The sequence below is a fragment of the Anser cygnoides genome, chromosome 5 (genome assembly GCF_040182565.1).
Source record: "Anser cygnoides isolate HZ-2024a breed goose chromosome 5, Taihu_goose_T2T_genome, whole genome shotgun sequence".
Lineage (NCBI taxonomy): Eukaryota > Metazoa > Chordata > Aves > Anseriformes > Anatidae > Anser > Anser cygnoides.
Window position 1 is genome coordinate 65,255,071 of NC_089877.1, and position 15,686 is coordinate 65,270,756.

Consider the following 15,686-nt stretch of genomic DNA (forward strand, 5'->3'; position numbering starts at 1 on the left):
AGTTGTACACTGGTAAGTCTCAGGAGGCTGACTGAGGTCTTGGCCATATCTCACAACCACACTGAATTTGAGCTGTTAATGAAACATTATGTCGTTTGCATTTCTAGCCCCAGGCTGGCAGGAAGAACATTCCCGTGCAACATAAAAGGCATATTTTGTCTACCGTAGATTTTTTTCTGCTAGAATCTGCCATTAGCACAGATGTGAATAGCATCCCATCTCAAACATGCTGATGGGTGCCAAAGCAAAATCCAGCTGCCCAGAGACAGGAAGCCATCACGTTGTGCCCACTTCTGGAGCAGTGCTCAGTGCTATGGCTCTGGTGTCGACAAAGTCACAGTGTAAGAAATCATGCGCCAGATGCTAAGCGATAGGACAAACCTAAAGTGACTTACCTTTGAAGAGGGGTTCCAGAATCGACGAGGCTTTGTGTGCTTCAAATATGCATTTTATCTCAGCATTCGTCCAATGACTATAGTGTCAGCAAGCTATTGCCAAGCTAATTTTAAGGATGTTATAGTTCCAGCTATAAAGTAATGATATCGCATACATTATTATTGTGCAAATCCAATAGTTATAATCTGAAATGCTGGAATCTTAGAAAAGCAGTTAATGGGCTAGCAGCATGCACAGCAGCAGGCCAGCATTGATGTAAGAAATAATTATAAACATTACCCAGAAAATAAAAGACATCATGTGAATGTTCGTTAAAAGGAGAATATAATTTTTTACAGTTTCTCCCATTACCGTTTCTTTTTTTTTTTTTTTAAATTGAGACCTTAAGCAGGGAGAAAAACACTAGAATCTTCCTATCTTCATATTTTCAATGTAGTTTTAAGCTTGTGTGCGTGCAGTTTCGATCAATACTCCAGAAGCACACTGGACTTCAGCTATATCACCCCATGTTTCTCACCCCACTGCTTTAGGAATATTTTTTTTTTTGAACATGTAACAGTTTCTTATCTCACAGTATTACTGACTTGCTGCATTGGAGGCACCAGTGGATATCATCCCATCAGAGCAGGTAACCCAGGACCACATCCAATTCCGTCTTAAATATCTCCAAGGACAGACACTCCACAATATCTCTGGGCAACCTGTGCCAGTGTCTGACCACCTTTAGTGTATATAAGCTTTTTGCTTGTTTTTAAAATGTAGGCTTGTATTGTATTGCTGGTTAGGATCCCCATTGCAAACATGCTTCTCCTTAATTTTTTAAACTTTAAGTAAGCTAATAGGATTTCACCCCATTTTAAAGTAACGCAGCCAGTGTGAAAAGCTGATCAGACACATGATAATTAGAGTTGCTAAAAATGGTATCAGTGTCTTTTGCCTTTGCTGAATGCATTCCCTTTTACACTTGAGCCTCATTTTTTTTGCACGTACAGGATGGATAGGCCATGCACTGCCTAAGAGTTATTTTGACAGCTGAAGTTTGTGTTTTGCAGTATGACAATCATGGGTAGGTGCTGCCCAGAAATGATTTCTCAGGCTACTAGTCTTAAAATGTGTAAGAATCAACTTGAAATTTCTAGTGTCTTGGTTGTGTTTGCTGCCTTACCAGAGAGGAGTTTTCTCCAGATTTCATCCAGAGGATGATTCATCCTTAAGACATGCCCGTATCTCTCCAGTGACTTTAGAGACATTCTTAGATGAGGTGTCTAACTTTCAGATAGCTCAAGTTAAGTCACATTAGTCCTACCTGTGAAGTCGTTTTTACCTCCTGTGTAAGTCAGGCAGAGCACATCACATTTTAAATTGAAACCTGCAACTGGAGATTGACAAGGAAAATGCTAATACATAAAAATAAGAGCTTCCAGCGTGCTAGCCTGCTGGTAGCCATCTGAATGTCTGAAATAAGGAGACTATCAAAGTACTATGATAGTAGGAAAAATGTCAGTAATGAGCTCTTCGCAGTATACCTTGCCATCCCAAGCTAGAGCTGTAAATACAAGAGAAAAACTCCCTGGTGTCCAAACCCATTAATCAAAAACTTATACGTGGTGGAAGCGTTTCATAGGGAAGTTCCTTGCCTGCCATGAATTATTCTCTCCTCCACACACAGGAAGGACGGGAGAAAAGAACAATCATCACAGTTGGAGCGACATTGATAATTACAGCCAAACATCACTTGACAAATTCTTTAGTAGATGCATATGTTACTCTGCTAGTGAACACAGTCTGCCAAGTAAATACAAACAGGGCAGTTTAAGTAGCACTAATGAGTGTTTTGAAGGCTGTACAGAACAGATAAGTCTTGTAGTAACAGTTTAAATATAATCTCCATCACTTTACATAAATCTGTGTCAGCCTATTCGATACAAACAGGCAATAAAGTCCTCCAGCTACTCCGATCAAACCTCAGCACTCACTGTTTCAGATACGCACTTGTGGTTTAATATTTTTAAATTTAACCAGTAGTAAACAAGCACATTAATCTCATTTCTATGAAAAAAGCCAAAAATCCAGCATTGCTACTATTGGTATGTGGAATCAGCCCCTCATGACAGTGGCAGATAGATGGTGGTTGCCAATCGCTTTGTCTTCCAGCCTATTTTCATAGGTATTTAGAAACTTATTTTGTCATTATTGTCATTGCTATTTTAGTCATTATTGTTGTTGCTATTCTTATATTTCTGGAACCCGAGGGGAAAAAAAAAAAGACAACAAATATGACATAAACGGAAGGATTTATGAGTTCATACAGATACAAATATGGGGCTGTTTTATAGGTAGTATGTTAGGTTAGTTGCTGTAATGGGAGGAAGAAAGACTTGTCCACGTAGTGTCAATGTTTATAGCGAAGATTGTTTTCCACTATGCTGACCAAGTGCTTAGAGGTACGGACCCCGATCTTGATTAAAGCTTTTAGGTTCTGGTTGTAATTACCATAAGTAGACAGTGTCCAGTGGTAGCAAACAGCAGCTGAGCATCCAGCATGCTTCTACTGAACTCTAGCTTTATGCTTTTCATAGTATAGTTGGCAGCTGTTTTCTTTAAAGGAGGGGCATAATGTCTCAGTCTCTGAACAAATTATGTGAACAAGAGTCTGTGTTGGGAAGGATCTCTGGAAAACGTAACTGTCCGTATAAATGCAGTTACACCCAACGGAAGGGCAGGCGTTAAGGAGGAACCATTCCAGCCACATTTTTCTGTTATCACCTGCACATATACAAATCTCAGAAAAGTAAAATCATCCAACAAGCTGAAATTCCAGTGGGTTTTATTCCCTGAATGATGGGGAATAGTGAGGAAGACTAAGGGATAATCCGTCTTGGCTCTACCCAAGCTCAAATACTTTATGACACTTTGTTCTCCTCCTGAGGTTCTCCTCCAGCAAAACCTTCCCCCAGCGCAAGTGAGGACCAGCGGAGCAGGGCAGTGATAACCCTCTGAGGTGCAAAGACTTTCTAGACGATTCAGACTCAATCTTGGGAATTTACTCCATCAGTCATCCATTAATTTATGGCTAATTTAACCTGCTGTCTGTGTGTTGTGCACACGACAGCCTTACCTTGCAGCACAGAGACCTAGAGCCATTACACTTTGCCTTAGAGCAGCTGAGGGTATTACTGAGAGGAGTGGGCTTTCTGGTTTTTTGTTTTGTTTTGTTTTGTTTTCCAGTTTATGATGTTAGATAAGTAAGTTCAGCCTAACTGCTTTAATTTGTTTTTCTGCTTTTGTCAATCAGTTTGAACTGCAGCTAGCTTGGCAAGAAGCCCTTTTTGCTCTGCTGTGAACAATCGGAATAGCGTGACTCAAGGTTACACACTGATGATAGTTTCCATAAAAGCCCGTACGTTTAGTTACAAAGCAAGCATCAGTAAATGTAGTTTCCAGCAATTTCAGCTAATTCCAAGTTCAATCACTCAAGAAGCTCACAAAATGAATGTTTCTTGGAGAATGAAAGGTAATTTGTTCGTAAAAGCTGTGAGGTTATCTAATATAATGTAATGACTAAGTTTCTTAAGAAAATTGCACTGGGACAAATCACTGTTCATTTGTTTTAGTGAAGCAAGATAAGATGGCAGAGTTGCTAATTTAGAGCTGTTTTAAAAACTTCAGATTGAATCTAGAGCTAAGTAGAATCCATGGCTGGGGTCAGAAGCCAAGAGCTCATGACTCTAAACACGGCCTGGGAATGGCAGCAAGACATGGAGCAACCCTTACACGGAAATCTGGCATTACCAGATGTACACAGGATCTGGAGTTAAAAATGAATTTAAATTTTTCTATCAATAGCATACAATTCCACCTGTGGGCTTAGCATCCTGCTGTTTCTAACGTGCATGAGGGCTTGTAGGAGAAGGGCTCTGTTTCCTAAGTCACCCATCCTCAATTTTACCTTTCCGCAAAGAGGTAGGACAGAACTGGAGACTTTCCTTTTTCCTTCAGACCTGATTAGCATTGTACAGATTATTCTGGACCTAACCTTTGGTAGCCAATCCCATATTTAAAATATCTGTAGGCGCAGTTGAGGTTTGACTTTCATCTTGTTTCATCCTCTGGCTGTTAGGTGAACATGAATTTAGAGGGTTCTGTGATTTTGCTGAGCGTCTATCAAACAAGAGTGCAAGTTTTATCAGCTGTCCCAGAGATTCCCAGTAGTCCTGCCAGCTCACACAAGGCATTGCACAGACCCATAAAAGAACAGACAGAAACAATATTTTTCAGCAATATTATCTCAAGGCTTCTCTGCAATGTTGGATTTTTTTTTTTTAATGCCTCCTGAGGTGAGGGGTGGGCATGGAGTGTCCCTGCCAAGGGGCAGGGAAGGGTCAGAGGTGGGATGTAAGGTGAGGGGGGAGCTGCTCTGCTGCTTCTCCTTCCCCAAGAGCACCTCCCCAGGGAGCAGCGGGCGGTGGGCTGGGGTCCTCCAGCGCGCGCTGCCTGTGCTGGTGGCCCATGAGGACACCGAAGGACTTCGCGTTCCTTTGTCTCCTGAAATTTCTTTAAAATATATTCCCTGGTACAAAAGGTTTTATGAGGCAGAGGGCTTGCACGTCTCTCACTTGGTTGTGTCTCTTGGCCTAATGAGATCAAACATCTTCTCACAAAATTACTGTGCTTGTTTCCTGCTGTTTAAAAAGAAAATTCTCATTTCTGAGAAGAATGCAAGTCCTGTCCGGTTCTGAAGACATCTTAAACTGAGGAATAGTACTTTTATTTAATAGAAGACTAGGTCATTATGTTACGTATTCATGATCATTGATAAAATCAACTGTTGAGTTAGGCCTGATGCAGAACCTTTGCTTCTGCTGAATTCATCCTTTCTGTAGTTGCTGGGTTCCTATACAAAGGCATCACCCTGGAGTTTTGCTGCGCAGCTGTCCTCTTCCTTACAGTACCTGTGCTAACGATCTAGCTTAGGTGCTTAATTACAGCACCCCCAAGCTGCGGGTGCTAGTGATGGAGCACACACATCGTGGATGAGGGAGGCTTTTCTCACTGCAGCCACTGCCTTCAGCCTGTCACCGAGCTACAAAATGTGCTCAAAAAGGAAGGTATTGGTTTTGCTGGCTGTCTCAGCGTGGGACCCATAGTCCGGGGGAGGAGAATGATCTGTGGGAAATTTAGGATAATATGTGTGTTGATGAAATGCAATTTCCCCTTTGTACTAATTTTATTTTTTCTCTGTCTTCCAGCTCCAGTAAATCCACACCTAAGTAAGTATTTCTTTATCTTTTTTACATTTTTTTCCACATGAAGAACTGTCCTTGCACTTGTTGTCCCTTGCAGTTAAAACGTAAATGCCAATGACTGCACTTTGGATTGCGCCCCACGGATTGCATTGTCCGCTTTAGTTGTGCATGCAGGCTGAGCCGGTGGCTGACGGTGCCATTCCTCTCCTTCTGCCGAGGTGCTAAAGAATCAGTAGATGGAGGGAGGAAAAATTATAGCTCCAGATCATCTTTCTTTCACCCTACCCCAAACAGTCCATCTAAAGGAAAAAAATAATATTCAAAAAATAAACTCCATTTCTGGGGCACAGCAGCTCAGTGTGTATGGGTGAAGGTGCAGTTTGGTCATAGAAGCAGCTAAATGCCTGACTGTTGGAGTACTCAGTAGGATCTGTGTCTGATCCTCGCCGGGCGTGTTAAAATGTTAAAAGAAAAGTAAGTTTCTGAAATTTTCCGAATTCATTTATCCTTGCATGCGAACTGCATTTGCACTTGCTGAGGTATCTCAGCTTGAGCAGCGGGGCTGGACCCGACGACCTCCCGAAGTCCCTTGCAACCTTCCCTGCTCCGTCATTCTGAACGAGTTATTTTGATACTTCCAGATGTAGTCAGGAGCTCATCCACAGCTTTAAAACAAAAAGAGGACTGGTTTTTTCATGCAGTGCATCCATGAATCATGGACCTCATTTGCACAGAGAAACGTGGAGACCAAAGGTGTGACGAGGGTGTGAAAGTGCTGAGACAAATTCACAGGAGGCAGCTCCACAGGCGTGATTGCAAGTGCAGACTCTAACTACATCCTCGCTAATGTGCTGCTGCTTGGGAGCACAGGGATATTGCAGGGGAGGAGTGACTCTTGGTACAGCTGGATCCCACACATTTAATCCACAGGCACCAAATCCCTACCGATATCGCAGACAGGAGACTGGGCTGGAGCTGCATGTGTGAAACTAACTTATTCCTTACAGTCTCCCCATCTGTCCACTTCAAGATTTATTTCCGTGATATGCACGTAGCAAGTGCGTATTTTGGCTGTGGGAACATACTCCGCCATTATTCTTGCTTTTAATCACATATGCAAAAAATACTCTTGTAAAGGGAGTGGGCTAGCAGTTATTGCTGATATCGTGCAGCCACAGACAGGCAGGAAAGCAGCACTGGGCTGTGTGAGCATCCTCTCTGTCTCTCTCACACAGATAGCTAAGCCTTACTGTAAATTTTAAAATTATTTGCTGAAGATCTTGTGCGATGCATTAATAATTAATCAGGGCTCAATTCAAAGCTCACAGGAGCTGAAGGAACCAATCCCATTCTCTTAAATGAGCAGGAGATGAGGCCCGTGCTAATTAATATATTAAATATATACTCTATGATGTTAAGAAAGAAAAGCATTGCAGTCCCAAGTGCTTCACGCTATAATCTTCCATGATTTTAAGATCTGAAATTGTCTCATTTTCAAAATGTCTCTGTTGCACACTTAAAAGCCACAGCTCTAGTAGGCACATGGCACAGTGCAGGTGGCATCCAAAGTGCCCTTGAGATAGAAACTGAGTTAGCTCAGGGGAGGGAGACTTCTGACAACCTGCCCACCATTTCCTTTGTCTGCTTGTTGGGTCTGCCTCTCTATGCGCTGCTGGTAATGGAAAGTTTGCCCACCAGGAGCTATCGTTCACCCAGTGTGATTTCCTTCAGATGACCAAAGAGATGGAAAAATCCTGAAGGCTTGCTTTTTTTCCCCAAAGACTTCTTGAGTGAAATCCTTTGAAGGGGAAGAAATCTGCAAATGGGTTCAAACCAGTAAGCTGGAGAAGAGAGGTTCTGTCTCCAATTACAAATCCAATCTCATCTTTATCCATGCTTTTTACAATCTCATTTTATTTCACTGAAAATACAGAATGAATGAGGATTTATATATATATTATATAACATAAATCAGATTGTTTCTTTTCTAAACCTGTTGGGCTGAATTCTGATTCTATTTACACCACCATGAATGAAGAGTAAGTGCTGTATTCACCTGGGACAAGATATCTGTATTGGAAACTGAAGTCACACCTTGCTGCTTAAATTCTGGAATAATCACATTGCATAGGGCAGTCATTTTAATGAGATTTCTGCAATACAAAAGCGAGTAGCGTTGAATGACTTAAACATTGAGATGTAGCCTTAGAACTGCATTTTACTTTGTAAGGTATAATATAAAACATTTACCGTAAACTTTTAAGAATTTCATATGAACTAGTACAACTGGATGTTACACTTGAATACTGGAAGAGAATAGATGATAAAGAGTCATATTCAGCTTGAATTTTATGGAACACGAATTCCTGCCGCAATGAAGAGCCTTTCACCTGGAGAAGAGTTTCAGATTTTGCCCTAATTGGCAATAACATTATGAATAACCTGCGCTGGCATGTGCTTTGACAAAAATTCACCGCTGTTTTTAATGGTAATTGGTACTATCATTGGTGCTTTCAGCAACCCGCAGTGGTCTGAGCAGTGTCATGAGCTGGAGCACCCATGGGTCCCTGGGGAAGAGCCGGCTGTTCCTCTTGCTCTTGGTGTGCCTCTTTAGTGAACAGGTCAGGACCATCCAGGTCTATTTAAATGCCCCTATTTCTTGCATAGGGAAAGTACCGAGCTAATCCTGGGGAACTATTTCCCATTTTTATTCATCTCTTATTTTTTATGAAGTGTTCAGTGACAAGAATATTTAGCACTAACCTTTTCCAGTGTATTGCAAATGGCAGAGTCCCGTGGGAAACCAGGGTTTTCATAACAGATAAATGGCAAACTTTTACTTGCCTTCCTTCATCTGGCCTGATTTTTTTTAATTTATTTTTTATTTTTTTTCACTCAAAGAAAAGGCTTTTGTTCTGCTGATGTGGAATTTCTTAATGAAGCTCTGAGGGCATGGTGTGACATGGTAATGCAGCTTTTAAGGTACTGGAGGGGCAGTGGTAGAAACTGCTGAATGGCTGGAAATGCTTTGTCTTTATCCACTTTGCTGCAGGACTGCATATGGTAGTCAGTGTTTTTGTCCTTCAGTTACTTTTTTGCCCTTTAATTCTATCTCACTGTGCAGAAACAGCACCTTTCGTGCTGTAGGAAGGGTATACGTAAGTGGAGGTGGAAGCCCAGTGTACAGAAGATAGCGTAAACCCAGCCATTCAGAGCTTGCAGCATGTAAAAGGCGTTGTTGGAGATGAGAGGCACAGCTGGCATTTTGCTCGGAGTGCTCCGCTCGTGTCCTTGCGTCTTTCAAGAGCTTCATCAGGTTCTTTGCACTCTCTTCCTGGTCTTTGGGACAAAGACGGAGGTGTCGCTCTACATCCATTCAAATGCTTCCCTCTTCAAGGATTTGGGATGCAATTTGGATGCACAGGTGTTCATTGTGGCCTTACTCTGTGATATGCTCATCTCTCAGGAAGAACCTCTCTTTGTATTTCTTCCCTGCAATGCTTACGGTGGTGCTTCTGTGTTGAATGATTTCGCCTATTGCCACTTCTACATCATTCAAAATTCGGGATTCAGAAGGCACTTCTTCCAGGATCAAACCACGGGGCAAGGTCCTGAAATTAGCTCCTCATCATGTTGATGGTTCTCAGTCGCTTTTGCCAGTTAAGGAATTGTGCCTCAGGAAATTAATTCTCCTGGAGGATCTAATAAAGATGATGGATTTATTGAGAAATCAAGTCAATCTGCTTGAGGTGCTAATGGGCACGGAAAGTTTCTGTGGACTGCATTTCCGTGATAGCCTGTTTTTATGGAGCAGTGGTTATGCTGACTGCTGTGGAGTAGGAAGTTTGTGTTGCTGTGCATCAGCAGAGTCAGAATGAGGAAGACTTGGAAAGCTCTCCTAATGCACCTGGTGGTTTGGGTTGAATTTCCAAGCCTGCTTTTTCAGTCTGCAGTGTTGTATGATTTTAAACAAGCTTCAGAGCAGCATCCTTGCTTAGCAGTACATATCCAAGCTAAGCGCAGGTCCCTCTGTCTTTGCTGATTTGCAGTGAAGCTCCAGTGGCTTAAGTGGATTTATAGTTTACTGAAACCTCAAACCTGCAAACATTTATACACCTTCTCAATTTAACACAGATGAATAATCCCATGACGCCTGGTGTTAGAGTTCCTCATAACAATGAATATAAATTGCACCCCTATAAAGAAGGCTGTAGCTGACACAGTATGCAGACAGCTGCATTCTCCCTAGAGAAGAGAGATTTGCTTGTTTTCTCAGATAAATCAATTGCCTTTGCTGGAAGAGTAAACTCAGCAGGAACTGTTCATGTGCATAAAATTAAGCTTTTGCACATTTTTCTGCATGGGGCCTTATTCTGTTCGGAGATGAAAATTGAACCTTGAAGTTTTGATGTGTTTGGTTCCTAAATGTCTGATGATGGGACTTTCCCATCCCATCCTAACCTGGCAGGTAGGATCACTGGAATGGTGAGTCTTACAGACCTGTTTCACAACAGAGAGGGTCCCCGTAGTCCTGTCTGGGGTTCTTGGTGGGTTTTTGTTGATGTTGCTTTTTCTTTAGAAGCTTTTAGAACTTGTCCTCAAGACAACAGAGATCTTAGTGAACAGGCTAGGAGATGTCCTCAGGAGATGATACAGTCACCTGTCCTGCTTATATAGGTTCAGACAGACCTAACCCTTCCTCCCAGACATTTCTCTAATTGATAATTATAATTCAGTGCTGAGGACTTGATGCTCATTCTGAGCAATTCATTCACTTTGCTTTTTTTTAGAAAGATTTTCTAAAATCTTTCTACTCTAAATCACCTTTCCTCTCATTTTAGCCATTATTTGCTTTCCCATCCCTACCGAAAACAGAAAAATGTAAGAGAGGTCACTTGGAGGCCACGTTTTTCCTTTTGAAAGGTCGTCTCCCACTTTTCCTTAATGGCCCTAGCCAAAATAACCAACTTCTTACTTTTTTTCCCCATACTTCATATTTTATGGAAATGCTGTTTGTTCTTCCTAGCTTTTTAGAAATCCTAGCAGGGTAAGAAGAGACAATGTCTCTAAGAGCTATTACATACATCTGAATACGTGAGGAGAATCTAAACAATAAGACTTGAATATAATTTCAAGTAACACTAAGACAAATTGATGACTGATTCTTTATTTCTTATTGGGTTCACTTGAAAGAAAACACTCAACACTAGAGAATGATGTAAAAACAAATGTAGATCTATTTCTGGTACTGTTAATGAGCATCATCCTACAACATGTCCATTCTAATTGACAAGTGCTTTGACAAACACACCTTTAATAGTTTCCGTCACTAAATTTCTGCTCGTTTGCTGTGTTGGCAGGAGAGTTCCACTGTGGCTTTGAGGACGGTAACATTTGCCTTTTCACTCAAGACGATACAGACAACTTTGACTGGACAAAGCAAAGCACTGCCACCAGAGACACAAAATATACCCCCAACACTGGGCCAAATGCAGATCGGACTGGCTCCAAGGAAGGTAAGCTCCAGAGGTGCACCTGGTCCCAAAAGCTATGGCCGTTTTCCTAATCATACCAAGAATGCTCATATTTCAAGGACTTCTAAAAGAAACTGCCAGTGCTGAGGCATGTGACTGTTCCCTAAGCAGAATTCACTAACAATGCCATTAAGCATCTTGTATTGTTTCTATTGTGCCATTTTCAAAGCGACTGCTTTCATGTTACAGTCTGGTGGGGAAATATTCTAGCACATCTTGAAATTTTCTTCTGTTTTATGTCCTTTAAATTCTAACTTGGACTCTCACAATGAGATTTTTTGCTCCATTTTTACTTTGGGTGTTGCTAATCATGTAATTTTCAATCTGCTACCCCTGTTAACAGAAGTGTGCCATCTTGACTGTAGTATATATTTTCATTTCAAAAGTCGGACATACTGTGCTGAATTTATCAAGTACTGCAATAACTCATGCTATTTCATCGTATGGCCCCTGCCCCTCTATTACCAACGGGGAAAAATCATACTGCTTTGTATTTGCTTGGTTGGATTAAGTAAAAACTCTCTCTGTTGTTGGCACAGACCAGATCAGAATAAATTAATATTGCCTCCTTGTGAGCTTTTGAACTGGAATTGACATGGACACGTTCAAATGTTCATTGAAAGGTTTCCATCAAAATTTTTTTACCTTATTTTAAGTGTCCTCCTTTCTCACTGTTTATGGGAACAAACTGCAACCTTGGGACTGAAGTCTGAACCCCATCATAAAGATTTTTTTCTTTTCTTGTGCATATACAATCTTGTATCGATTTTAAGTTGTTTATGAGAACTGACCTGCTAGCCCTGATTTTACTCTTTGTAGAAAACAACTTTGAAGCAGCTGTGGAAAACACGAGGGCTTAATGCAGAACAAACATGGCCTGGAAACCATGGTGATGTCAGATGAATGTGAAAAATTAATCAAGATACCTGATAGTCCTGGTGTCTTCCTGCATGTGTATGTGTTAGATTTTTAAGACTGCAACTTAACAATTTTCATTTGGACTTCCCCCAGGTTTCTACATGTACATCGAAACATCGCGCCCCAGGCTGGAAGGAGAAAAGGCCAGACTTGTCAGTCCCGTTTTCAGTGTTGCTCCAAAGAATCCTTACGGAGCTACGAACACAGCCTACTGTTTTAGCTTCTACTACCACATGTATGGACAGCACATAGGTAGGAGAAAGCCAATGGCCTTGTCTTTTCACTTTGGGAGAAATAGCAGCAGCAAAGTCCAGCTGTGTTAAAGGAAAACACAGGAGGACTACCGAAACCAGCTGCAACCAAGGCTGGCAAGAGAGGCTCCTGATAGCATCCTTATGGCCACAAAATGTTTTCCCACTAATCAGCATGCTAGCAGGAGCCCCTCTTAGGTTGACAAGAGCACGCCATGTACGCGTGGGGTGTTGAGCAAGGGAAATTTAAAGTGTGAAAAAATGGAGGTGATTCTTGCAAATGCTTTGCCTGGTTTTGAGTGTTTTGCCTGGTTACAGTGTTTTGACCCACTCCTTGCTAGATTTGGGGTGAAGCAGTTAGCAGCAGCCCTTTTGTGTGGGCAGCTGTAGCAGCACAGCCTGTGCCATGCGACAGGACGTGGCTCCGTCAGGGAAGTCCTGAGCAATTCGCTCAAAAGCTGGGGGAGTCTATCTTTGCAATAGTTATCTTTAGGTCTATTTTTAGTCCTAGCTCTTTTAACACAGACATTTAATTACTTCACATAGTGTAAAAATAAAAGGTGTGGGAAAATATTAAACTATAAGCCAGAGCCAATTTTTCTAAATCCTCTAAATCCCTGTGGAGTTCTCGGTGCTTTACCAGTATGTTGAGAGGCTTTCCTGTGCCAATCTGACCTGACTTGATGTATTTTTATATATATTTTCAAGGGCAAGCACATCCTCATAGTGCATTCTGGTGGTCGCTTGGGGAAACCTTCGCCTGCCTGCAGGCAGGGTTCAGGTTATAAGTAGAGCAGACACATTCACATAGTTTTGTTGGGTGTCTCTGCACCGCTGAGCGCTTGCACACAGCCCCCGGTGTAAGTTCTTCTCACTCTGCATTGCAATAGGAACTTGCCTGTGTGTTTGAAGGAACTGATGGAGCCGTGTCATGCTAAGTGAAAAAAAATATATAAAATGATCTGCTTCTGGTACAGGACAGTGAAGAGCAAAATTATGAACATCAGGGGTCAAAGATTTTTTCTGGAATACTTCTAAGTTCAGAAAAAGTATAAGAAAAACAGTCACTGACGCTGACACCTGCCCTCAAACAGTGACCTCTGCTGCAATTTTGTTCTTTTTCCTTGGCTACCTTTTCTGTAAGTGTATGACCTTAGCTTTTTTGCTGAAATTGCCCTTTTCTGTGTAATTACTTGAATTGATATTTATAATGTCATCTGACGAAGGAGCTGACCTACAGGTGAAGATGGTGGCAATGATGATTAGTGATCAGTTACAAAGGACTTGTTCATGGAGATGTGGACACCTACTTGTCAAAAACCAGAATTGCTCAATATCACTTGTATTCTTTAACATTAAAAAATATAGACTATCATTTTAGCTAATGTTCAAAGTGATCTGTTTTGAAAAGCTTTGTACAAAACAAAGAAAAACAGTAAATTAATAGCATCAGCCACACGTTTAAATGCAGGCACATACAGGCTCACTAAATTCAACATTATAATTCCTCATAATGACCAAAAGTTATGAAGCACATGAAAATGCAAAATGCATCCAAGAAATAATTTATGAAATCAGCAAATATATATCATTCAATTCCCCAGATATGAACTCTATCACCTAAATTTTTATGAGGATAGTAAAAAACTGAAGAGAAAAGAAAAACCTCATGAGTGATGATATTCTTAGACATCAGTGATTTAAGCACATGGATATTTTAGGACTTGTCACATTGATGAGGTAACTGCTTGAATGAGTTTTTGAAGGTTTGTGGTCTTAGAAATTACTTTGGGTTAGGGAAAGGGTCATTATAGCACAATGATTTGCCCAGGCGAATCAAACTTAATCAGTGTTTCAGATGATGTATATTTGATAACCTTCATTTAGAAGATACATTTTCCATAGCAGCACATTGTTTAGTTTCTCTTTTAATATTTCTGCTGTTGAAAGTTTTGTAGCTAAAGGTTTCTTTTTATTCTGGTGAAAGTTTGGCCTGTGGTTGATTCTGATCATATTTTGAACAGCTACTTTAAAGCTGAAAATTCATTTAAATGGCTTACTCTTCTGAACTCACCTTCAGTCTTCTTGTGCTCACCTTCTGACTGTGGAAATAATCTCTGCCCACAAATCTTTTGTGACCCCAAATATTTTGAATATACTGTACAACTCCATGTATTTCTACTCTAAATTCTCTTACTATTCTTCTGCATCATGCTGTCAAAAGAGGATAAAATTTATTCCAAATGAACACGTCCAAAAGAACTTGACAAAGTTAGTGCTGCAATGAGGTCAAATAAATGAATAACCTCCAGCAGTTACTTCCAACTGACATTGCACTATGCGTCTGTTAAATATGTTTTCCATATCTGTGAGTCCAGATTAATTTCCAAATGTCCAGAGGACCTGGGGTCTTGGTGGGCACCAAGCTGACCATTCATAATATATATATACACATATATATATATAAATATTTACTAACATATATTTATATGTATATATGTTTACTATGAAAGTGGTCAAACCGGGCACAGATTGCCCAGCGAGGTTACTGATGATGATATCCAAAATTGGATTGGACACATTCCTGGGCATCTTGCTATAACTGATCAAGCAGGGGCTTGGAGGGGAGGGACGCTCTCCTAAGGCGCCTTCAACCTCAAAGTTCCTGTGATTCTATGTGAAAAATTTAATTGATAATGTTTTTTTCAGAGGAGTGCCATTTTATTAAGGATTAATCCCTCAAGGATCATTCTAAATGTGACTACTAAAGCAGACTGCCTTACCACGAACTGTTAGAAGCCTTGACCTTCGGTGCTGTTCTGGAGTTTCTAACCAACATACAGCAGGTTCTTCGCATCCCCATTTGGGAATGAGCCCTGCCAGAGGGGGCAGCTATGGGCTGCAATACGCACTGCCAGCTCATTCATTTCTTCACAAGAGCAGGATAGGAGCTGCCAACTGAGACCTCATATATGATCTCTGTGCTGAAGTGTCTCTCTTTTGAATAACCTTGAGCTGCTGATTCTTGACCTGACTTCACTCAAAATTGGAATGTCTTGCAGGGGAATTTGGCTTAAATAAATTCTAGCCTATTCCTCCCTTGTACCTATGGACCAGCTGTTCAGAGAAGATACGAGGCCATTAACCTTTGTTTTTTCATCCATAGTGCTGAAGCATTGTTCAACAGACTTTGGTGCTGCAAGTCAGCATTTCCACTGGGTTGCTTTATTATCCCTTGTTAACGATATCTGTAAGGTTTCAAAGCAGTACTAGGGTTATTATTCCCACGTCTCAGGGGTAAAGTGCTTTGTTTCCAAAGCAGTGTCTGTGCTCATCAAAAT

The 15,686-nt window shown here is 41.1% G+C and overlaps 1 protein-coding gene across 5 annotated transcripts in view; it reads left to right on the forward strand.

The window, feature by feature from the left end:
- Positions 1 to 15,686, forward strand: part of MDGA2 (MAM domain containing glycosylphosphatidylinositol anchor 2) — a 336,382-nt gene that overhangs the window by 309,073 nt on the left and 11,623 nt on the right. For all 5 annotated transcript variants that reach the window (XM_066998721.1, XM_048065998.2, XM_048065999.2 and 2 more), the window contains 3 exons: positions 5,646 to 5,666; positions 11,003 to 11,158; positions 12,188 to 12,346. In XM_066998721.1, the coding sequence (XP_066854822.1) occupies positions 5,646 to 5,666; positions 11,003 to 11,158; positions 12,188 to 12,346 (336 nt within the window). The remainder of the gene's footprint in view (positions 1 to 5,645; positions 5,667 to 11,002; positions 11,159 to 12,187; positions 12,347 to 15,686) is intronic.